General features: G+C 52.8%; 1 protein-coding gene across 1 annotated transcript in view; it reads right to left on the reverse strand.

Annotated features, from left to right (window-relative positions):
* Positions 1–25,709, reverse strand: part of LOC137306700 (zinc finger protein 585A-like) — a 132,078-nt gene that overhangs the window by 94,513 nt on the left and 11,856 nt on the right. The window contains exons 4-7 of the mRNA XM_067976043.1: positions 23,298–23,939; positions 20,914–20,997; positions 13,576–13,632; positions 9,272–10,099 (exon numbers count right to left, since the gene is read on the reverse strand). Of these exons, the coding sequence (XP_067832144.1) occupies positions 9,272–10,099; positions 13,576–13,632; positions 20,914–20,997; positions 23,298–23,939 (1,611 nt within the window). The remainder of the gene's footprint in view (positions 1–9,271; positions 10,100–13,575; positions 13,633–20,913; positions 20,998–23,297; positions 23,940–25,709) is intronic.

Here is a 25,709-nt window from a genome sequence, read left to right on the forward strand (position 1 = left end):
ACTCCTACAGTCCCACTTCCCCCCACAGATACTCCTACAGTCCCTCCCCCCCCCAGATACTCCTACAGTCCCACTCCCCCCCACAGATACTCCTACACTCCCACTCCCCCCCTCAGATACTCCTACAGTCCCTCCCCCCCCACAGATACTCCTACACTCCCACTCCCCCCCTCAGATACTCCTACAGTCCCACTCCCCCCCTCAGATACTCCTACAGTCCCACTCCCCCCTCAGTTACTCCTACAGTCCCACTCCCCCCCTCAGATACTCCTACAGTCCCACTCCCCCCCTCAGATACTCCTACAGTCCCACTCCCCCCTCAGTTACTCCTACAGTCCCACTCCCCCCTCAGTTACTCCTACAGTCCCACTCCCCCCCTCAGATACTCCTACAGTCCCTCCCCCCCTCAGTTACTCCTACACTCCCACTCCCCCCTCAGATACTCCTACACTCCCACTCCCCCCTCAGATACTCCTACACTCCCACTCCCCCCTCAGATACTCCTACACTCCCACTCCCCCCCTCAGATACTCCTACAGTCCCTCCCCCCCTCAGTTACTCCTACACTCCCACTCCCCCCCCCCTCAGTTACTCCTACAGTCCCACTTCCCCCGCCCTCAGATACTCCTACAGTTCCATTCCCCCCATGATACTCCTACAGTCTGACTCCTCCTCCTCCTCCTCCTCCTCCTCCCTCTCTCTCTCCCCACCCCACTATCCATTTACTTTCTGTTTGTTATAAAAGCCCTTGCTGTTTTTCCTTTGAATTGACCAGTCTCTTTCCTACAACTGCTCTCCCTTCCTAACTGGGAATCTATTTAGCCTGCACTTTTGTATCTGTTTAAATATCTCCCGTTGCTGCACTCTTTGATCTACTATTCATCCCAACTAATTAATCCAGCCCACACTCCCTTTCAGCACATTGAATTAGCTAATTTCCAATCAAACACTGATCCTGTAATCAACAACCTGCATTTATATATCTCCTTTCATATCTCCGAACCTGAGCGGCGGCGGACCTGGGCGGAACCAGAGGCGAGAGACCGGAGAGCGGGAATATAAAGAGCAGCGACCCGAGGCCCGAGACCTGAGCGGAACCAGAGGCGAGAGAGCGGAGAGCGGGAATATAAAGAGCAGCGACCCGAGGCCCGAGACCTGGGCGGAACCAGAGGCGAGAGACCGGAGAGCGGGGATACAAAGAGCAGCGACCCGAGGCCCGAGACCTGAGTGGCGGGGGACCTGGGCGGAACCAGAGGCGAGAGACCGGAGAGCGGGGATACAAAGAGCAGCGACCCGAGGCCCGAGACCTGAGTGGCGGCGGACCTGGGCGGAACCAGAGGCGAGAGAGCGGAGAGCGGGAATATAAAGAGCAGCGACCCGAGGCCCGAGACCTGGGCGGAACCAGAGGCGAGAGCGGAGAGCGGGGATATAAAGAGCAGCGACCCGAGGCCCGAGACCTGGGCGGAACCAGAGGCGAGAGAGCGGAGAGCGGGGATATAAAGAGCAGCGACCCGAGGCCCAAGACCTGGGCGGAACCAGAGGCGAGAGAGCGGAGAGTGGGGATATAAAGAGCAGCGACCCGAGGCCCGAGACCTGGGCGGAACCAGAGGCGAGAGAGCGGAGAGCGGGGATATAAAGAGCAGCGACCCGAAGCCCGAGACCTGGGCGGACCCAGAGGCGAGAGAGCGGAGAGCGGGGATATAAAGAGCAGCGACCCGAGGCCCGAGACCTGGGCGGAACCAGAGGCGAGAGAGCGGAGAGCGGGGATATAAAGAGCAGCGACCCGAGGCCCGAGACCTGGGCGGACCCAGAGGCGAGAGAGCGGAGAGCGGGGATATAAAGAGCAGCGACCCGAGGCCCGAGACCTGGGCGGACCCAGAGGCGAGAGAGCGGAGAGCGGGGATATAAAGAGCAGCGACCCGAGGCCCGAGACCTGGGCGGAACCAGAGGCGAGAGAGCGGAGAGCGGGGATATAAAGAGCAGCGACCCGAGGCCCGAGACCTGGGCGGAACCAGAGGCGAGAGAGCGGAGAGCGGGGATATAAAGAGCAGCGACCCGAGGCCCGAGACCTGGGCGGAACCAGAGGCGAGAGAGCGGAGAGCGGGGATATAAAGAGCAGCGACCCGAAGCCCGAGACCTGGGCGGAACCAGAGGCGAGAGAGCGGAGAGCGGGGATATAAAGAGCAGCGACCCGAGGCCCGAGACCTGGGCGGAACCAGAGGCGAGAGAGCGGAGAGCGGGGATATAAAGAGCAGCGACCCGAGGCCCGAGACCTGGGCGGAACCAGAGGCGAGAGAGCGGAGAGCGGGGATATAAAGAGCAGCGACCCGAAGCCCGAGACCTGGGCGGAACCAGAGGCGAGAGAGCGGAGAGCGGGGATATAAAGAGCAGCGACCCGAGGCCCGAGACTTGCTCTGAGACCAGCGGCAGAGTTCGGGGTGACGTCACCAGTCAGAAAGTGACGCGGCACAGGGGAGGCAGCTGATTGGTGAGTAGGTTCAGGTGAGTATTTCTACCATTTTACTGTGAGTAAAGTAATAAGAAAGGGAAGGTCTGCAGGTTTTACAGCAGGTAGTGTTTTTTTTTAGTGAACCTAGGTCCCTAGTATAGATAACATTTTCTAATTTCAACGTAATTTAAAAGGGGTAACTAAGCTAAGGCAAGTCATGGCAGCAGACCTCGCACCCGTGATATGCCCCTCCTGCAAGATGTGGGAAGTCATGGACACTACCAGTGTCCCTGCCGACCATGTGTGCGGGAAGTGTGTCCACCTACAGCTACTGACCGATCGTATCTCGGAGCTGGAGCTGCGGGTGGACTCACTGTGGAGCATCCGCGATGCAGAGAAACTCGTGGATAGCACGTTTAGCGAGTTGGTCACACCGCAGGTAAAGGGAGTACAGGCAGGAAGTGAATAGGTGACCACCAGGCAGAGTAAGAGGTGCAGGCAGGTAGTGCAGGGGTCCCCTGTGGCCATCCCCCTCTCAAACAGGTATACCGTTTTGGATACCGTTGGGGGTGATGGCTCACCAGGGGAAGGTGGCAGTGGCCAGGTTCATGGCACCGTGGGTGGCTCTGCTGCACAGGAGGGCAGGAAAAAGAGTGGCAGAGCTATAGTGATAGGGGACTCGATTGTAAGGGGAATAGACAGGCGTTTCTGCGGACGCAACCGAGATTCCAGGATGGTATGTTGCCTCCCTGGTGCAAGGGTCAGGGATGTCTCGGAGCGGCTGCAGGACATTCTGGAGGGGGAGGGTGAACAGCCAGTTGTCGTGGTGCATATAGGTACCAACGATATAAGTAAAAAACGGGATGAGGTCCTACAAGCTGAATTTAGGGAGTTAGGAGTTAAACTAAAAAGTAGGACCTCAAAGGTAGTAATCTCAGGATTGCTACCAGTGCCACGGGCTAGTCAGGGTAGGAATGACAGGATAGCTAGGATGAATACGTGGCTTGAGAGATGGTGCAAGAGGGAGGGATTCAAATTCCTGGGACATTGGAACCGGTTCTGGGGGAGGTGGGACCAGTACAAATTGGACGGTCTGCATCTGGGCAGGACTGGAACCAACGTCCTAGGGGGAGTGTTTGCAAGTGCTGTTGGGGAGGGTTTAAACTAATGTGGCAGGGGGATGGGAACCGATGCAGGAAGTCAGTGGGAAGTAAAGTGGTGACAGAAACAAAAGGCAGTAAGGGAGAGTGTACAAAACATGACCGGACAGATGGTCTGAGAAAGCAGGGCAAAGACCAAGGGAAGTCTAGATTAAACTGCATTTATTTCAATGCAAGAAGTCTGATGGGCAAGGCAGATGAACTCAGGGCATGGATGGGCACATGGGACTGGGATGTTATAGCTATTACTGAAACATGGCTAAGGGAGGGGCAGGACTGGCAGCTCAATGTTCCAGGGTACAGATGCTATAGGAAAGATAGAGCAGGAGGTAAGAGAGGAGGGGGAGTTGCGTTCTTGATTAGGGAGAACATCATGGCAGTAGTGAGTGAGGATATATCCGAGGGTTCGCCCACGGAGTCTATATGGGTAGAACTGAAAAATAAGAAGGGAGAGATCACTTTGATAGGATTGTACTACAGACCCCCAAATAGTCAACGGGAAATTGAGGAGCAAATATGTAAGGAGATTACAGACAGCTGCAAGAAAAATAGGGTGGTAATAGTAGGGGACTTTAACTTTCCCAACATTGACTGGGACAGCCATAGCATTAGGGGCTTGGATGGAGAGAAATTTGTTGAGTGTATTCAGGAGGAATTTCTCATTCAGTATGTGGATGGCCCGACTAGAGAGGGGGCAAAACTTGACCTCCTCTTGGGAAATAAGGAAGGGCAGGTGACAGAAGTGTTAGTGAGGGATCACTTTGGGACCAGTGATCATAATTCCATTAGTTTTAGGATAGCTATGGAGAATGATAGGTCTGGCCCAGAAGTTAAAATTCTAAATTGGGGAAAGGCTAATTTTGATTGGGAGAGTCTGTTGGCAGGCAAAGGGACGTCTGGTAAGTGGGAGGCCTTCAAAAGTGTGTTAACCAGGGTTCAGGGTAAGCACATTCCTTATAAAGTGAAGGGCAAGGCTGGTAGAAGTAGGGAACCTTGGATGACTCGGGAGATTGAGGCCCAAGTCAGAAAGAAGAAGGAGGAATATGACATGCATAGGCAGCTGGGATCAAGTGGATCCCTTGAAGAGTATAGAGATTGCCGGAGTTGAGTTAAGAGAGAAATCAGGAGGGCAAAAAGGGGACATGAGATTGCTTTGGCAGATAAGGCAAAGGAGAATCCAAAGAGCTTCTACAAATACATAAAGGGCAAAAGAGTAACTAGGGAGAGAGTAGGGCCACTTAAGGATCAACAAGGTCATCTATGTGCGGAACCACTAGAGATGGGTGAGATCCTAAATGACTATTTCGCATCGGTATTTACGGTTGAGAAAGGCATGGATGTTAGGGAACTTGGGGAAATAAATAGTGATGTCTTGAGGAGTGTACATATTACAGAGAGGGAGGTGCTGGAAGTCTTAACGCGCATCAAGGTAGATAAATCTCCGGGACCTGATGAAATGTATCCCAGGACGTTATGGGAGGTTAGGGAGGAAATTGCGGGTCCCCTAGCAGAGATATTTGAATCATCGACAGCTACAGGTGAGGTGCCTAAAGATTGGAGGGTAGCAAATGTTGTGCCTTTGTTTAAGAAGGGCGGCAGGGAAAAGCCTGGGAACTACAGACCGGTGAGCCTGACATCTGTAGTGGGTAAGTTGTTAGAGGGTATTCTGAGAGACAGGATCTACGGGCATTTGGAGAGGCAGGGACTGATTAGGAACAGTCAGCATGGTTTTGTGAGAGGAAAATCATGTCTCACAAATTTGATTGAGTTTTTTGAAGGGGTAACCAAGAAGATAGATGAGGGCTGTGCAGTAGACGTGGTCTACATGGATTTTAGCAAAGCCTTTGACAAGGTACCGCATGGTAGGTTGTTACATAAGGTTAAATCTCACAGGATCCAAGGTGAGGTAGCCAATTGGATACAAAATTGGATTGACGGCAGAAGACAGAGGGTGGTTGTAGAGGGTTGTTTTTCAAACTGGAGGCCTGTAACCAGCGGTGTGCCTCAGGGATCGGTGCTGGGACAGCTGTTATTTGTTATTTATATTAATGATTTGGATGAGAATTTAGGAGGCATGGTTAGTAAGTTTGCAGATGACACCAAGATTGATGGCATTGTGGACAGTGAAGAAGGTTATCTAGGATTGCAACGGGATCTTGATAAATTGGGCCAGTGGGCCGATGAATGGCAGATGGAGTTTAATTTAGATAAATGTGAGGTGATGCATTTTGGGAGATCAAATCGGGCCAGGACCTACTCCGTTAATGGTAGGGCGTTGGGGAGAGTTATAGAACAAAGAGATCTAGGAGTACAGGTTCATCGCTCCTTGAAAGTGGAGTCACAGGTGGATAGCGTGGTGAAGAAGGCATTCAGCATGCTTGGTTTCATTGGTCAGAACATTGAATACAGGAGTTGGGATGTCTTGTTGAAGTTGTACAAGACATTAGTTAGGCCACACTTGGAATACTGTGTACAGTTCTGGTCACCCTATTATAGAAAGGATATTATTAAACTAGAAAGAGTGCAGAAAAGATTTACGAGGATGCTACCGGGACTTGATGGTTTGACTTATAGGGAGAGGTTGGATAGGCTGAGACTTTTTTCCCTGGAGAGTAGGAGGTTTGGGGGTGATCTTATAGAAGTCTATAAAATAAAGAGGGACATAGATAAGGTTGATAGTCAAAATCTTTTCCCAAAGGTAGGGGAGTCTATAACGAGGGGGCATAGATTTAAGGTGAGAGGGGAGAGATACAAAAGGGTCCAGAGGGGCAATTTTTTCACTCAAAGGGTGGTGAGTGTCTGGAACGAGCTGCCAGAGGCAGTAGTGGAGGCGGGTACAATTTTGTCTTTTAAAAAGCATTTGGACAGTTACACGGGTAAGATGGGTATAGAGGGATATGTGCCAAGTGCAGGCAATTGGGACTAGCTTAGTGGTATAAACTGGGCGACATGGACATGTTGGGCCGAAGGGCCTGTTTCCATGTTGTAAACTTCTATGATTCTATGTTGTAAAACGTCCCAGGGCGCTTCACAGGAGTGTTAATCAGATATAATTTGACACCGAGCCACATAAGGAGATATCAGGACAGGTGACCAAAGGCTTGGTCAAAGTTTAAGGTTTTAAAGGAGGAGAGAGAGGTGGAGAGGTTTAGGGAGGGAATTCCAGAGCTTAGGGCCCAGGCAGCTGAAGGCACGCCGCCAATGGTGGAGCGATGGAAATCAGGGATGGAAAAGAGGTCGGAATTGGAGGAGCGCAGAGATCTCGGAGGGTTGTAGGAGGTTTTTTTTTATTATTCATTCATGGGATGTGGGCGTCACTGGCGAGGCCGACATTTATTGCCCATCCCTAATTGCCCTTGAGAAGGTGGTGGTGAGCCACCTTCTTGAACCGCTGCAGTCCGTGTGGTGAAGGTTCTCCCACAGTGCTGTTAGGAAGGGAGTTCCAGGATTTTGACCCAGCGACGATGAAGGAACGGCCGATATATTTCCAAGTCGGGATGGTGTGTGACTTGGAGGGGAACGTGCAGGTGGTGTTGTTCCCATGTGCCTGCTGCCCTTGTCCTTGTCCTTGTCCTTGTAGGTGGTAGAGGTCACAGGTTTGGGAGGTGCTGTCGAAGAAGCCTTGGCGAGTTGCTGCAGTGCATCCTGTGGATGGTACACACTGCAACCACGGTGCACCGGTTACAGAGATTACAGAGATAGGAGGGCGTGAGGCCGTGGAGGGATTTGAACCTTATTAGTTTATGGTCACTACTCTCCGGGGAGTACAAGAGAAAGGTGCTGCAATAATGGAAATCTTATCTTGTCTTTGTCACGCAGAATCAGATCTAACAAATCTGGAGAAACCTGAAGCCAATAAATTGTGAATTTAAAATGAAGCTCTGCCAGCATATTTCTGAAAGAAATTCTGTTGTCTTTCTGCGGAAGATAACTATCGATTCTGGGTAAAAGCAGGCAGTCGGATACCCGGAGTTAAATTATTATTCCCCAGTCATGAAAACATCAGAGGCATGCAATGCTCGCAGGTTGTATTCAGGACCAAGGAAGTCAAATACCAGAAGATACCGAAACCCAGACGCTGGAGGTCATCCCCTGCTCCCTCCCCCTGAGCGTAAATGGCTTTGTGAAAGGAGTGCTTTGATCTGGGGTGTTGCTCAATTTTCCAATTCTGCACTTGTTCCAACTATTTTCACGTCATGCTCAGAATTTAATTAAAACAATGTTACTTGGGTAGCTAACCAAACAGGAGGGGTTTTGATAGAGTAAATAAGGAGAAATTGTTTCCAGTGGCAGGAGGGTCGGTAACCAGAGGACACAGATTGAAGATAATTGGCAAAAGAACCAGAGGGGAGAATTTTTTTTTACTCAGCGAGTTGTTCTGATCTGGAATGCGCTGCCTGAAAGGGCGGTGGAAGCAGATTCAATAGTAACTTTCAAAACGGAACTGGATAAATACTTGAAGGGAAAAATTGCAGAGCCATGGGGAAAGAGCAGGGGGAGTGGGACTAATCGGACGGCTTTTATTGAGCTGATTTACGGGTAATTTCCAATTGCTGTCTGCCGATTATGTATCAGGAAGCCAGCGGTTCCATGCCATTGGCACTTAGCCGCCAAGGCACAAAGACCGCTAACGTCTTGACTGTGGCTCAGTGGGATCGAGAGACTTGCACTCTCCCCCAAGGTTGTGGGATCGAGTCCTACTCCAGAGACTTACGCCCATAATCCAGGCCGACACTCCCAGTGCAGAGTGGGACAGTACTGTTGGAGGAGACATTAAGCCGAGGCCCTGTCTGCCCTCTCGGGTGGGTGTAAAAGATCCCAAGACACTATAAGAAGAGCAGGGGAGTTCTCCCCGGTCTCCTGCGCCAATATTTATCTCTCAACCCACATTACTAAAAAAGATTATCTGCTCAATATTGCTGTTTGTGGGATCTTGCTGTGCGCAACTTGGCTGCCGTGTTTCCTACATTACAACAGTGACTACACTTCAAAAAGTGCTTCACTGGCTGTAAAGAGCTATGGGGCGTGCTGAGGTTGTAAAAGGGGCTATCGAAATGCAAATCTTTCATTTTTTCATTTTCAACATCTTGGTTGTTTTGACTATTTCAAAAGAAATGGCTTTCCATCAAAGAAATTCACTGAGGTAACGACTGCAATTCTGGTTCGTAGTCTTCAGGTCGGAAGCGTTTGGAGCTCACTTCTTCCGTCCCGAAGGATGACAGAAGCGGAAACTGGGCCATTCCACTCAAAGGCGCCGCTGGGACTAAGCAGGGTCAGCTAAGCCTTCGTGGACTGGTTCAAAATCTAGTCTCTAGATTTCTTATTCAGTAACGAACTAATACTGCGCTTTCTGCTTCTGTATCGTTTAATTTGTAAATAAATCCGGGAGAGGTTTTAGCCTGTGTCAAAAGCTAATGGTGTTGTATTATGGTACTTAATGAGGCGATGGGAGAACATAGTGTCCCATCTGATCTTCAAGAAGCAATTTATTGCATTTAGAGGTCGCTAAGAGGTGAGCAGCACCCGGCAGAATAAAGATGTCGGTTCACAACAGACTCAGCCTGCTTCATCCAGCACAAGTTGATAAATAGCCCTCACCTTTCTCTCTCTTTGCCCTCCCATAATCTACGAGCGTTTGAAACCCAAGGTGGACCTGACTCACCTCGTTCTCTCTCCGCCTCTTCTCTGCCATGTGGTAGAGCTTGTGTATGCCCAGCGCCGACCTCTGCTTGAACTCTCTGCCGCACACGCTGCACTGGAGGGGCCAGTCCTCTTTGTGCCGGCGTTGGTGTTTCACCAGTGAGGAGGAGTGGCTGAACTCCTTGCCACAGTCGGGGCACTTGTAGGGCTTGGCGCCGGTGTGCGTGACCTCGTGCCGACGGAGGGTGCCCGAGCGGCTGAACTCGCGCCCGCAGGTCGGGCACTGGAAGGGCTTCTCGCCAGTGTGGGTGCGCTGGTGCTGCACCAGGTGGGACGAGCAGCTGAACCTCTTGGAGCAGGACGGGCACTGGTACGGGCGCTCGCCGGTGTGGGTGCGCTGGTGCATCAGCAGGGTGGAGGACAGGCTGAACTCCTTGCCGCAGACGGGGCACTGGTACGGCTTCTCCCCGCTGTGCGTGCGGCGGTGTTTCCACAGGGTGGAGGATTCGGCAAAGACCTTGCTGCAGGTCAGGCACTGGAAGGGCTTCTCCCCGCTGTGCGTGCGGCGGTGGCGCGCCAGCTGCGAGGAATAGCTGAACTCCTTCCCGCAGACGGCGCACTGGAAGACCTGCTCTCCTGCGTGGGCCGACAGGTGCACCTTCAGCTGGCAGTACTTGTCGAAGCTCTTGCCGCACTCCGAGCAGATGAAGCAGTTGTCCCCGTCGGCGGGACGCTGCCGGTACTCCGAACACTTGGCGTTCCTCGGCGGATTCACGTCCTGGAACCTCGCCACTGACGGAAGGACGCAGCCTGGTTCCTGCACCTGCTCCATCGTCACCCTCGGTCTTTCCTAGAACAGAGATCACATTTACTGCCTGTTACAGGTTACAGTGGGACTCTCACTCTCACTGCCTGTTACAGGTTACAGTGGGACTCTCACTCTCACTGCCTGTTACACGTTACAGTGGGACTCTCACTCTTACTGCCTGTTACAGGTTACAGTGGGACTCTCACTCTTACTGCCTGTTGCAGGTTACAGTGGGACTCTCACTCTTACTGTCTGTTACAGGTTACAGTGGGACTCTCACTCTTACTGCCCGTTACAGGTTACAGTGGGACTCTCACTCTTACTGCCTGTTACAGGTTACGGTGGGACTCTCACTCTCACTGCCTGTTACAGGTTACAGTGGGACTCTCACTCTTACTGTCTGTTACAGGTTACAGTGGGACTCTCACTCTTACTGCCCGTTACAGGTTACAGTGGGACTCTCGCTCTCACTGCCTGTTACAGGTTACAGTGGGACTCTCGCTCTCACTGCCTGTTACAGGTTACAGTGGGACTCTCACTCTCACTGCCTGTTACAGGTTACAGTGGGACTCTCGCTCTTACTGCCTGTTACAGGTTACAGTGGGACTCTCACTCTTACTGCCTGTTACAGGTTACAGAGGGACTCTCACTCTCACTGTCTGTTACAGGTTACAGTGGGACTCTCACTCTTACTGCCTGTTACAGGTTACAGAGGGACTCTCACTCTTACTGCCTGTTACAGGTTACAGCGGGACTCTCGCTCTCACTGTCTGTTACAGGTTACAGCCTGGTTCCTGCACCTGCTCCATCGTCACCCTCGGTCTTTCCTCGAACAGAGATCACATTTACTGCCTGTTACAGGTTACAGTGGGACTCTCACTCTTACTGCCTGTTACAGGTTACAGTGGGACTCTAGCTCTCTGCGGCGAGTGACTCACCTCCTGACTCCCCAAAGCCTTTCCACCATCTACAAGGCACAAGTCAGGAGTGTGATGGAATACTCTCCACTTGCCTGGATGAGTGCAGCTCCAACAACACTCAAGAAGCTCGACACCATCCAGGATAAAGCAGCCCGCTTGATTGGCACCCCATCCACCACCCTAAACATTCACTCCCTTCACCACCGGCGCACTGTGGCTGCAGTGTGTACCATCCACAGGATGCACTGCAGCAACTCGCCAAGGATTCTTCGACAGGACCTCCCAAACCCGCGACCTCTACCACCTAGAAGGACAAGGGCAGCAGGTACATGGGAACAACACCACCTGCACTTTCCCCTCCAAGTCACACACCATCCCGACTTGGAAATATATCGCCGTTCCTTCATTGTCGCTGGGTCAAAATCCTGGAACTCCCTTCCTAACAGCACTGTGGGAGAACCGTCACCACACGGACTGCAGCGGTTCAAGAAGGCGGCTCACCACCACCTTCTCAAGGGGCAATTAGGGATGGGCAATAAATGCCGGCCTTGCCAGCGACGCCCACATCCCGTGAACGAATAAAAAAAACAGTGGGACTCTCGCTCTTACTGTCTGTTACAGGTTACAGTGGGACTCTCACTCTTACTGCCTGTTACAGGTTACAGTGGGACTCTCGCTCTTACTGCCTGTTACAGGTTACAGTGGGACTCTCGCTCTTACTGCCTGTTACAGGTTACAGTGGGACTCTCGCTCTTACTGCCTGTTACAGGTTACAGTGGGACTCTCGCTCTTACTGCCTGTTACAGGTTACAGTGGGACTCTCGCTCTTACTGTCTGTTACAGGTTACAGTGGGACTCTCACTCTTACTGTCTGTTACAGGTTACAGTGGGACTCTCACTCTTACTGCCTGTTACAGGTTACAGTGGGACTCTCACTCTTACTGCCTGTTACAGGTTACAGTGGGACTCTCGCTCTTACTGCCTGTTACAGGTTACAGTGGGACTCTCGCTCTTACTGCCTGTTACAGGTTACAGTGGGACTCTCGCTCTTACTGCCTGTTACAGGTTACAGTGGGACTCTCGCTCTTACTGCCTGTTACAGGTTACAGTGGGACTCTTGCTCTTACTGCCTGTTACAGGTTACAGTGGGACTCTCGTTCTTACTGTCTGTTACAGGTTACAGTGGGACTCTCGCTCTTACTGCCTGTTACAGGTTACAGTGGGACTCTCGCTCTTACTGCCTGTTACAGGTTACAGTGGGACTCTCGCTCTTACTGTCTGTTACAGGTTACAGTGGGACTCTCACTCTTACTGTCTGTTACAGGTTACAGTGGGACTCTCACTCTTACTGTCTGTTACAGGTTACAGTGGGACTCTCACTCTTACTGTCTGTTACAGGTTACAGTGGGATTCTCACTCTTACTGTCTGTTACAGGTTACAGTGGGATTCTCACTCTTCCTGTCTGTTACAGGTTACAGTGGGACTCTCACTCTTACTGTCTGTTACAGGTTACAGTGGGACTCTCACTCTTACTGTCTGTTACAGGTTACAGAGGGACTCTCACTCTTACTGTCTGTTACAGGTTACAGTGGGATTCTCACTCTTACTGTCTGTTACAGGTGACAGTGGGATTCTCACTCTTACTGTCTGTTACAGGTTACAGTGGGATTCTCACTCTTACTGTCTGTTACAGGTTACAGTGGGACTCTCACTCTTACTGTCTGTTACAGGTTACAGTGGGACTCTCACTCTTACTGTCTGTTACAGGTTACAGTGGGACTCTCACTCTTACTGTCTGTTACAGGTTACAGTGGGATTCTCACTCTTACATACCCGGTCAAAACCCTTCATGATTTTGAACACCTCTATCAAATGTCCCCTTAGCTTTCTCTGCTCTAAGGAGAACAACCGCAGTCTCTCCATGTAACTAAAATCCCTCATCCCTGGTACCATTCTAGTAAATCTCCTCTGCACCCTCTCCAAGGCCTCGACATCCTTCCTAAAGTGTGATGCCCAAAACAGAACGCAATACTCCAGCTGAGGCCTAATCAGTGTCTTATAAAGGTTTCGAATAACTCCCTTGGTTTTATACTCTAAGCCTCTATCTTTAAAGCCAACCTTCCCGTATACTTTTTAACTCCTTCTCAACGTGTCCTGCCACCTTCAAAGATTTGTGTGCATACACCCCCAGGCTTCTCTGTTCCTGCACCCCCTTTAAAATTGTACCATTTAGTTTATATTGCCTCTCCTAATTCTTCCTACTATAATGGATCACTACACACCAGAGGAAATAGTTTCTCTCTATCTTCCTTATCAAATCCTTTAATCATTTTTAACACCTTGGTGGGATCACTCCACAACATGCCATATTTAAGGGAATACAAGCCCAGTCTGTGCAACCTGTCCTCGTAATTTAACCCTTTTAGCCCCGGTATCATTCTGGTGAATCTGCTCTGCACCCCCTCCAAGGCCAATATATCCTTCCTGAGGTGCGGTGCCCAGAACTGAACGCAGTCTCTCCAGATGGGGTCTGACCAGGACTCTGTACAACTGAAGCATCACTTGCTGTTACAGATTACAGTGGGACTCTCACTTACTGGCTGAACAAAGGAACAGGAGGCCATTCGGCCCCTCGAGCTTGTTCCGCCATTCAGTTAGATCATGGCTGATCTGTATCTTCACTCCATTTACCCGCCTTGGTTCCGTAACCCTTAATACCCACAAAAATCTATCCATCGCAGTAAAAGTGAAACCTGCTGAATCTTGAGTGGGTCTTGGGGGGGTAACCCAGGGGGTGGGTGGACGGAGGGTTGGGAGGTGGGGGTGGGAGCAGAGGGGTGGGAGCCCGGGGGTTGAGAAGGGGGAAGGGGGGTTGGAGGGCAGCTGGAGTGGCCTGGAAGAGGGGGGGAGCGAGCGGAGGGGGCCCAAGGAGGGGCGTGCGGGCCCGGGGTAGGGGGATCGAGGGGGGGAGGTCCCGGGGAGGGGTGGGTCCCGGGGAGGGGAGAACGGAGGGGGGGGGGGGGGTGGTGTCCCGGGGAGGGGTGAACGGAGGGGGGGTGGGTGTCCCGGGCAGGGGTGAACGGAGGGGGGGGGGGGGGGTCCCGGGGAGGGGTGAACAGAGGGGGGGGGGGGTCCCGGGGAGGGGTGAACGGAGGGGGGGTCCCGGGGAGGGGTGAACGGAGGGGAGGGGGGGGTCTGGGCCTGGGAAAGGGGGTCAGAGAAGGGGGGGAGGGGGGGTGCTCAGGAGGGGGGGGGGGGGGGTCGGGAGGCGGGTCTGGGAGGGGGCTCGGGGGAAGGGAGAGGGGGTCGGGGCCCGGGGGCGGCAGCGACTGTCGGGTGGGTGAGGCCCCGCCGGCCGGTGCGGGGCCCCGGGGGTTTCCCGGGTGCTGGTGCTCGAGCCCCTCCCTCCCTCCCCCCGGGTTCTCGAACCTTCTCCCCCTCCCCCCGGAACATTCTGGAACCTTCGCCTTTTCTTCCTTTGTATAAAACGGGTACAAACCTCCCCGGCTCCACCGGAACCGCTCCCTGACTGACAGCCGCCGCCGCCAATCAGCGCTCGCATCCGGCTCCCGCCCACTCCGCCTGTCAATCATCCGGCGCCTCCGCCAATCAGCGCTCGCGGCCCGGCTCCCGCCCACTCCGCCTGTCAATCATCCGGCGCCTCCGCCAATCAGCGCTCGCGGCCCGGCTCCCGCCCACTCCGCCTGTCAATCATCCGGCGCCTCCACCAATCAGCGCTCGCGGCCCGGCTCCCGCCCACTCCGCCTGTCAATCATCCGGCGCCTCCGCCAATCAGCGCTCGCGGCCCGGCTCCCGCCCACTCCGCCTGTCAATCATCCGGCTCCCGCCCACTCCGCCTGTCAATCATCCGGCGCCTGCGCACATCATCTCACACGTTTCGATCCATTTGATGGAAGCAGGTCCAACCCAGCTGGACAATGGAGGAGAGGAGTTGGAGGAGGAGAGAATCTTACAAAGGCTACAGCACAGAAGGAGGCCATTCAGCCCGTTGAGTCCATGCTGGCTCTTTGCAAGAGCATTCCAGCTAGACCCACTCCCCCCACCCCGCCCTATCCCCATGGATGCGACAGGGGAGTGGGACTGGTCCACTTGCCTGGATGAGTGCAGCTCCAACAACACTCGAGAAGCTCGACACCATCCAGGACAAAGCAGCCCGCTTGATTGGCACCCCATCCACCACCCTAAACATTCACTCCCTTCACCACTGGCCCACAGTGGCTGCAGTGTGTACCATCCACAGGATGCACTGCAGCAACTCGCCAAGGATTCTTCGGCAGCACCTCCCAAACCCGCGACCTCTACCACCTAGAAGGACAAGGGCAGCAGGCACATGGGAACAACACCACCTGCACGTTCCCCTCCAAGTCACACACCATCCCGACTTGGAAATATATCGGCCGTTCCTTCATCGTCGCTGGGTCAAAATCCTGGAACTCCCTTCCTAACAGCACTGTGGGAGAACCGTCACCACACGGACTGCAGCGGTTCAAGAAGGCGGCTCACCACCACCTTCTCAAGGGGCAATTAGGGATGGGCAATAAATGCCGGCCTCGCCAGCGACGCCCACATCCCATGAACGAATTTTTTTTAAAAGCTGGATGGTGTGGTCAACTGTGGCAATGGCTGCAGACAGGTCGAGAAGGATGAGGAGGGAGAGTTTACCACGGTCACAATCACAGAGGATGTCATTTGTGACTGTGATCAGGGCCGTTTCAGTGCTGCAGTGTGGCAGGAGTGGGAGCCTGATTTGGAGAGATTCAAACATGGAATTGCAGGGAAGGGGTATGGATTTGGGAGGCAACAACATGTTCCAGGACTTTGGGCGGAAACGGAGGTTGGAGATGTGGGGGTAGTTTGCAAGGACAGAGGAGTCAAGTGTGTTTTGTTTTCAGGAGAGTTGAGATGATGGCAGATTTGAAGGAGAGGGGGACAGTATCTGAGGAGAGGGAACCGTTAACAATATCAGCTAACATGGGGGCCAGGAAGGGAAGTTGGGTGGTCAGCAGTTTGATGGGAATGGGGTCGAGGGAGCAGGAGGTGGGTCTCATGGTCAAGCTGAGCTCAGAGAGGGCGTGAGGGGAGATAGGAGAGAAACTAGAGAAAGATGCGAGTTGGGGCTAGGGCAGGGGGGAACCTTAGGGGAAGTTTGGCTCGGTGGGCTACGGGAAGGGAGGGAAGTGGCAGAGGCAGCTGAATGGATGGTCTCAATCTTAGTGACAGAGAAGTCCCTGAGCTCCTCGCACTTGTTGTTGGAGGTGGGGATGGAGGGGCAGGGGAGAGGGGTTTAAGAAGACGGTTTGTGGTGGAGAGAAGCCGGGGGTTATCGCTGCATTTCAGGATGATGCTGGAATAGTGAGCAGTTTCGGTAGAGGAGAGCAGGACCCGATAGTGCTTTATGTGGTCCAGCCAGATCTGGCAATGAATGGCTAAACCAGTTGTCCGCCATAAACGTTCAAGTCTGCATCCCTTGGACTTACGGGAGCGGAGATGAGGGCCATACCAGGGGGAACGACCAGGGTGAGAGAGAGTAATGGTTTTAATGGGGACAGGGGCATCAAAGGAGGAGGTGAGGGAGTGATTGAGCAGATCGGTAACTGCAGAAATGTTGTGGTGAATGGCGGGCCAGAGGCTGGACAGTTGGGAATTTTTAAGTGCTGTTGTGAGTGAGTTGTGGGGGGGGAAGTTTTTTCTTGGGGCGAACACAGCAGAGCTGGAGATTCCAGGGGAGACTCACATTCATTCATGCAATTCACAGCAGCAGGGCCTCCTATAGAATCTTACAGCACAGAAGGAGGCCATTCAGCCCATCATGCCTGTGCCAGCTCTTTGAAAGAGCTATCCAATTAGTCCCATCCCCTTGCTCTTTCCTGGTAACCCTGCAATTTTTCCATTTCAAGTATTTATCCAATTCCCTTTTGAAAGTTACTATTGAATCTGCTTCCACCGCCCTTTCAGGCAGCGCATTCCAGATCAGAACAACTCGCTGCGTAAAGAACAATCATCTCCCCTCTGTTTTTTTTTGCCGATAATCTTCAATCTGTGTCCTCTGGTTCCCGACCCTCCTGCCATTGGAAACAGTTTCTCCTTATTTACTCTCTCGAAACCCCTCATGATTTTGAACCCCTCGATTAAATCTCCCCTTAACCTTCTCTGCTCTCAGAAGTGATCTGCCCCTTTAAGCTGCTGCCGCCATTTAAATGCGATACCCTATTCCCCCCACCTTCCGCAAGGGCCTTGAATAGTGAGACAGAGGCATCTCTGAGGGCGCCACATTCATGGAGTGCTCTGTAAATGTTTTATTGTCCCCTATATGGGAGAGGAGGGAGAAAATATTTTGGATTGAGGGGTAGGAGAAAATAAGAATGATTCCAAGCAACTCGGCACTGGAAAAAGTACATTGAGCTCACCAGGCCAGAGGAGACAGTCAGACCTCGAGGCATAATTGCCACGAGCGTGTTTCCCATTTCCAGCCACCTTGCTCTCAGTGGGTTGATCACCAACTTACCAGCAAGGGGCAGGAGAGACCGCAATACCTTTCACGACTCCCCCTTTAAGTGCGCCTTCACTTACCGGAAGCAGTAAAAGCCTCATGTGACATGCGTTTGCTTGTATCCTGCACTTGTTATCACCCCGATTAAGATATACCGACCCACATCGAGCTTGGACTCCACATGAAGTCAAGGCTCGATGCCAGAGTACAACCGCAGATAGTGGACCCCTGACCCTCACCCCATGCAATGAGGATGCGCTGTAACTCATGGGAGGAGAGAGGAGTAGGAGGAAAAGCAGCAGATGGAGGTGGATGAAACATCATTAATTCATCATCTCCTCTCTTCAGCTCCTGCGACACATAATCTGTCATAATGCATTATGAACTCTGCATTTCAGACCTTGTACTGTGCCACTCATCGAGCCTTGCTTGCCTCCCTTCTGTGGCCTCCTAAGCGTGTTAGGAACAGGAGGAGGCCATTCAGCCCCTCTATTCTCTTCCGCCATTCATTTAGATCATGGCTGATCTCAACTCTGTTTACCCGCCCTGGTTCTGTAAACCTTGCCTAACAAAAAAAACCTATCAATCTCAAATTTTCAATTCTCCCCGCCTCAACAGCGGGTGAAAGGTGGGGGGAAACACGATTTGGTCTTCGAATGACGATCTTGGAGCTCAGAGTGTTGCAGCAACAAGCAGTGGAAAAGGGCTACGAGATGCTGGACCCCCTCTGCTTCAGCACCACCCACCCTCCCACCGCCCCACTTCATGCCACCAGCCACCCTGCCCGTTTCAAGCACTAACTCAGACACACCCATCTGGGAGGGTGTGGTTTGTGAGCAGTTTGTGAGCACAGGGCGATGCACCAAGCACAATCGGGCAGGAGCAGCAGGTGAGATGACAAGACGTTAACCAGAGGCTCAGGAGATGTCTGCCCTCAGCTGAAGGGCTCCAGACCCAGATCTCAGGGGTCCTGCTTTTAAAAGAATTACGGCAGCAGAGCAGCAAACATAGGTACAGGTATCCCAGAATGTGCTGCAAACCCAAAGTTTACAAGTAGTAATACATTGGTGTCAGCTGTGGCTCAGTGGGTCGAACACTCACCTCTGAATCAGAAGGTCGTGGGGTCGAGCCCCATCTCCAGGAGACTGGAGCCCTATCATCCAGGCAAACACTCCTAGTGCCAGTACTGAGGGAGCGCTGCCTTTCGGATGAGATATTAAACCAAAGCCCCTTCTGCCCCCTCAGGTGGGATCCCATGGCCACTATCGGATGAGCAGGGGAGTTCTCCCCGGTGTCCTGAGCAATGTTTATCCCTCAACCAACATTACTTAAAAAAATAGATGATCTGCTCTTTATCACTTTGCTGTTTGTGGGATCTTGCTGTGCACAAACTGGTTTCTTACATCACAACAGTGACTACACTTCAAAAAGTACTTAATTGGCTGTAAAGCGCTTTGGGAAGTCCGGAGGTCATGAAAGGTGCTATAAAAGCGCTGGGTCAAAATCCTGGAACTCCCCAACAGCACTGTGGGAGAACCTTCACCACATGGACTGCAGCGGTTCAAGAAGGCGGCTCACCACCACCTTCTCAAGGGGCAATTAGGGATGGGCAATAAATGCCGGCCTCGCCAGCGACGCCCACATCCCATGAACGAATAAAAAAGAAACTAGAAGACATAAATGAGCTCAAAATAGACGAGCACAAGATAGTCGGGGCCAGGTTTCCTGCTTTTGTATTTGCCGTGGGATACTGGGGAGGTACCAATAGATTGGGAAAACAGGCATTCAAAACAACCTGCATTTATATAGCGCCTTTAACATAATATAACATCCCAAGGCGCTTCACAGGAGCGTAAATCAACAAAAATCAACATCGAGCCACGTGAGGAGATATGAGGGCAGGTGACCAAAAGCTCGGTCAAAGAGGCAGGTTTTAAGGAGGAGAGAGAGGCCGGAGAGGTTTAGGGAGGGAATTCCAGAGCTCAGGGCCCAGGCGGCTGAAGGCACGGCCGCCAATGGTGGAGTGATGGAAATCGGGGATGGGCAAGAGGCCAGAATTGGAGGAGCGCAGAGATCTCGGAGGGTTGTAGGGCCGGAGGAGGTTACAGAGATAGGGAGAGGGGGCGAGGGCCGTGGAGGGGATTTGAAAACAAGGATGAGAATTTTAAAATGTAGGTCAGCGAGCACAGGGGGTGATGGGTGAACGGGACTTGGTGCAAATTAAGATCCAGGCGGCAGAGTTGTGGATGACATGGACATTGAGGAGCAGGAACATTAACAAAGTAAAAAAAAACACTGACCAGGGTTACACGGTTTCTTTAATCACTAAATACAGGCAGTTAAATCCTTCGACACAGCAAAGTGTCCACAATATTTCACTCAATCCTGAACCTCTTGAAGCAGTTTGATGATCACACTTGGTGCTGTCTGTTTTAGAAGCATTCTGTGCCCAGTCCGACCAAAGACGATGGCAGGTACTGTGGATTCACAGGGACATTAACAGGTCAGCGTTCAGTGCGAGTTCGCTGGTGAGGTTCGCGCACTGGGTGACCAATGATTCTTCTCTTGAAGTGGGACTGGAGCTCCTCAGCTGTGAACAAGTCCACGCATCTCCCGCCGAGCTGGGCGACGGGAGTCCCCTCCGGTCAGTATACTCAGACCGTCGTTCCCCAGTGTGAGGAACTCGGACCTCACTGGGCAGGACAGTCGGTTAAAAGGAGCACTGAGCACCCAATGCGAAACTGGTGCTGTATCTTTAGGCCGTCGCACAGACGGTGCAATTAAACCAGGCTCGGGTGCAAAGGCAGCGACGTTTCACCAGCTGAGAGGATTCGAAGCCTCTCCCTGTCTGTTTAAACAGTCTCGCGGCCTTGAGAGTGGCGGGTGAACAGGTCGTCTGACGCGTTGAAGCTCCTCCTACAGTGACTGCTTTTTATTAATTCTCGGGATTTGGGTATCGCGGGACTTGGTAGCGGTTTCATACGAGGTCTACCTCAGAGGGCAGTTCAGAGTCAACAATGTTGGTGTGGGGACTGGAGTCACATATAGGCCCAGAGCGGGTAAGGACGGCAGGTTTCCTTCCCTAAAGGGACATGAGTGAACCAGTTGGCTTTTTACAGCCCGACAGCTTCAAGGTCGCTTTTACTAGTACCAGATTTAGTAAAATAAATTTAAATCGTCAGCCTGCCGCAGTGCGATTTTAACTCACGTTCTCTGGATTATTAGTCCAGGCCCGAGTGGTGTGTGTTTGGATGTGTTTGATGTTTCACTGAATAAACCCCTCCTTTCTCCGTGAGGTGGTCCAGGAACCCCTTCCCACAGTCCGTGCGATGGGGACCCCCCTCTCCAGCGAGTACTGCTTGGTACTTTTCTAGTCTAGACAATGCTCTGAAGCGGAGAGGGGTTCACTGCTGGCTGGCATTCAGGGTCCAATAACCGCAGCTCTGTCTAGTCGGGAATCGATGTCTGGCTCAGGTCTGCTGTCTGGAAATTCCCCACTACTAATACACTGGAAGAAATTGTGCACAGAAGTTAGAGTCGGCGCAGAAATCAACGTTAGTGTAAATACAGACATCGGCTAAACCGAGACAAGGTCATCAGAGTAGAGACCTCAGTCTCCCTCACCATCGAACCAATCTTTCCAGCCCCATTACTCTAGCCAGAACTACTCCAACACTCGGGCAGTGTAACGTCCTTCCTGGCTGTAACTGTCCCACTTTCTAGTGCCTGTAACGTCCTCAGGGAGGAGGCGGAGTTGGTCAGGTGAGGGAACGGTACAGCGGTACGTTCTAAGACACAGGCAGAGGAAAAGGATTTCGATTCTCCACATGCATTTGGGACAGGTGATTGAATAGTGACGATGCAAAGTATTGTACAATGGTAGGGAGTGTCTCCTAAATGCATGCGGGCTGTTCGTTCCTACACGGGTGCTGTTGCATGCGGGCCCAGTGGGACAGTTCCCATTATTTCCCTGTTATTGAGGCTAGGCTGATGGGCCTGTGGCTATTTACTCGTTTTCCAGCCCCGTGGAACCACACGAGCATGCAGTAATGTGTTTGTGGCCAGTCCCCCATGTCCCCCTGGACTATACACCACCTGCCCCAGGGAGTTGTTAACCTTAAATCCCTGTAATGTATCAAGTAACGACAGTCACTGGGAGTTCAGAATCGTCTTAGGATACTGGAGGTACTGTAAATATTGGATAGTGAGCACACGTTGAAACCGGCCAGTTCATATTTTAACTCTAGTTTCACCACTTAACTTCCTTCCTACCTCCTCTGCAATCCTACTCGCCCCCCTCCGGTTCCCCTCCTGCACCAAGACACCTCACCCTCACTCAAATTCTCTTCCCAGAGACTAGAGAGTTGAACCATCTTCGATGGATGCCCAGGACAGAGGCCAGTACACAGACTAATTCACCCTTTCTTAGTTTCTCTGCTCCCTTCCAGAGCCTGCGATTCAAACACCGGGTGAAGATTCCACTTGCAGAATTCACCCTCCGCTACCTATTGCTTTGGTTACCCCTCGACAGTGCTGGGAGGATATCCAGCAACTACGAAGGCCGTCACAGGCATGCCCGATCTCGCTCTCAGGGAGTGGGAACCCAAGCCCATTGACCTGCTCGCTAACAGTGTCGCTCAAGCCAACTGGTTAGCACCTACCCTGGTCCCGGTGAAGAGGGCAGGCCAGGAATCAAACCCAGGACCCTGCCAGTCCACCTGGCTCAGGGGCAAAGGAACTACCAGCACGGGTGGTATTTTCATCGGAGGTTGGTGGCTCTTCATGGGGTGTGGTCCCGTGGGCAGGGGTCCCCACCCAAGTGGTCATGTTTCATCCTTGGACAATGCTGACGAATCATTTCGTCATGGGAGACACCATAGCCAAGCCCAATAAGAACATAAGGCCTATGAGGAGAGATTGAGTAGAATGGGCCCGTACTCTCTGGAGTTTAGAAGAATGAGGGGTGATCTCATTGAAACATCTAAGATTCTGAGGGGGCTTGACGTGGTACATGCTGGGAGGTTGTTTCCCCTGGCTGGAGAGACTAGAACCAGGGGGCATAGTCTCAGGAAAAGGGGTCAGCCATTTAAGACTGAGATGAAGAGGAATTTCTTCACTCAGGGTTGTGAATCTTTGGAATTCTCTACCCCAGAGGGCTGTGGATGCTCAGTCATTGAATAAATTCAAGACTGAGATCGATAGATTTTTGGAATCAAGGGATATGGGGATCGGGCGGGAAAGTGGAGTTGAGGTCGAAGATCAGCCATGATCTTATTGAATGGCGGAACAGGTTTGAGGGACCGAATGGCCTACTCCTGCTCCTATTTATGTTGTTATGTACCCTTTGTGTGAGGAAGTGCTTCCTGACATCACCCCTGAACGGCCTGGCTCTAATTTTAAGGTTCTGCCCCCTTGTTCTGGACTCCCCCCACCAGAGGAAATAGTTTCTCTCTATCGACCCTATCAAATCCTTTAATCATCTTAAACACCTCGATTAGATCACCCCTTAATCTTCTACACTCGAGGGAATACAAGCCCAGTCTGTGCAACCTGTCCTCGTAATTTAACCCTTTTAGCATTCACCTTGAATAACCAGTCTTGGCCCCCTCCATTTTCTAAGCATATGTTATTGCTCCTCTAAAGTTACCCTCTCACTCCGCCCAAGCTACCCTACGTCCTCGCTGCGCCGAAGTTACGACTCGCTGCGCCATCTCTGACTGACGTAACTCCTTTCCCCAGGGCTCCCTCAAGTCTACGAGCGCCGAGGACAGCCGAGCCTGGCACCGAGCGACCGCCGCCGCCATTTACCTCTTCCGTCGCTCCCGTGTGAAGCAGCTGGTGCGCTTCCAGCTCCGCCTCCCGCGGGAAGCTCGCTCCGCACGTGGCGCAGTGCCAGCGGGGGCCCGGCGCCCCGTGCTTGCGCTGGTGCTGGCGGAGGCTGGGCGGGTCGATGAAGCCCTTGCCGCAGTCGGGGCACTTGAAGGGCCGCTCGCCCAGGTGGGTGCGCTCGTGGCGGCGGAGGTTGGACTGCTTGTTGAACTTGCGCCCGCACACCGGGCAGCCGTAGGGCTTCTCGCCCGTGTGGGTCAGCTGGTGGACCAGCAGGGTGGACGACTGGCTGAACTCCCGGCCACAGGCCGGGCACTTGAAGGGCTTCTCGCCCGTGTGGGTGCGCTCGTGCTGCCGGAGGTTGGAGGGGTCGATGAACCCCCTCCCGCAGTCGCCGCACTTGAGGGGCCGCTCGCCCGTGTGGACCAGCAGGTGCATCTTGAGGCGCGAGTTCCGATTGAAGCCCTTGCCGCACTCGGGGCAGACGAAGCGCTTCGGGGCTTCCTGGGGACGCTGGCGACGGTCCGGCCTCCGGGAATCGCTGGCGCCTCCGGGCGTCTCCGGGGGGCGAGGGGCGGAGTCCGGCGGGCACACGATCCTCCCTGGGGGCGGCAGCACCTGCTGGATCAGAAAGGTCAACACTTACTGCCTCTCCCGACACAACACGACAGGGCCCGCGAGAGGGAGGGGGAGGGATTGAGGGGGGGGAATGGGGAGCAGGGAAGAGATTTGTCAAAGAGGTAGGTTTTAAGGCACTTCTGAAGGCAGCGAGATGTGGAAAAGCAAACTGGTTTTAGAAGAGTTCCAGAGGTCAAGGGTGGAGGGGGTTTCGACCTATTCTCCCTCCGTCAGTAGCAACCTGCATTTATATAGCGCCTTTAACATAATAAACATCCCAATACGCTTCACAGGAGCGTAATCAGACTCCGAGCCCAAGGAGGAGACATTAGGACAGGTGACCAAAAGCTTGGTCAGAGGTAGGCAGCGTCTTAAAGGAGGAGAGAGACAGCGTATACTTGGGAATTGAATTGGAGGGAGGGGGATGATAAGGGGACCGGGGCACACAGATTGGGATGTAGGGCTGCAGAAGAATTCCTAAATAGGGTGCAGTGAGGGATTTAAAAAAAGTGCGGACTTTGGCCAATTCACTGGGACACGGATTTAGAGAGATGGTGATAGGCGGGAGGGAGGGAGGGAGAGGGCAGGGTCAAAGAGCTTTGGATCAGCCACAGTCCGTGAAGAGGTGGGGGACAAAAATGAAGCTGAGGTGAGGAGGGGTACATAAAAGGTTCCTGCGGCAGTGTGGGTTGGAGTGAGCTTGCATTTCTATCGCGCTTTTCACATCCTCCGTACATCCCACCGACGTTCTGGAAGGAGATGGCAGCAGCTGCCTTCGCAACGGACCAGAGCTTTGTTTGGGCGTCAGCCGTGTCTCAGTGGGTAGCATTCTTGCCCGAGTCAGAAGGTCGTGGGTTCGAGTCCCACTCCAGAGACTTGACCCATAATCCAGGCCGACATTCCTGGTGCCAGTACTGAGGGAGTGCCGCACTGTCGGAGGTGCCGTCTTTCGGATGAGACGTTAAACCGAGGGCCCCGTCTGCCCCTCTCAGGTGGACGTAAAAGATCCCACGGCCACTATTGGAAGAAGAGCAGGGGGGAGTTCTCCCCAGTGTCCTGGGGCTGATATTTATCCCTCAGCCAACATCACAAACAGATGATCTGGTCATTTATCTCATTGCTGTTTGTGGGATCTTGCTGTGCACAAATTGGCTGCTGAGTTTCCTTCATTACAACAGTGACTACACTTCAAAAGTACTTCATCGGTTGTGGTGTTGTTGGGACGTCCTGGGGTTGCGAAAGGCGCTGTGGAAATGCAAGTTTTTTATCTTTCGTTCTTTAAAATAGTGAAAAGGGAAAGCACTGAGTTTGCAGACCACCAGATTCGGGCCAAGGGAGGTAACCAGAGGCACGCATGTGAACAGGGGGGGGCCTTCAGTCTGGGCGACAACGCGCTGGAGGAAATTTGGGCTCATCCAGGCTCGCATGTCAGCCAGATCACTGGAGCAACCAGCGGTGGCGGTAGAGGGGTGTTGTTGGAGGGTTATTTGTGCACTTATGGATGATGGCACCATGGGGGAGCTGGGCGAGATGGAGGAGCTGGGTGTTGGTAAGGGGTAGAGGGAGTAGGTTGGACCCTTCATGCAGCAGAAGCCAGTCTAATGAGATGTGTAGGTAGGAGGTGGAGGGGAGCTGATGGCCTTGATTTTGGCAACAAGATACTAAGTCCCTCTCAACAACCAACCACAGGCGGGGAGGCTGGAGAAGGCTTTTAGTGTTACTGGGGAGGGTTGGCAACCCAGGATTACTCCAGAGCAACAGATCATGCCTGCA

This window comes from Heptranchias perlo, chromosome 44 (assembly GCF_035084215.1).
Source record: "Heptranchias perlo isolate sHepPer1 chromosome 44, sHepPer1.hap1, whole genome shotgun sequence".
Lineage (NCBI taxonomy): Eukaryota > Metazoa > Chordata > Chondrichthyes > Hexanchiformes > Hexanchidae > Heptranchias > Heptranchias perlo.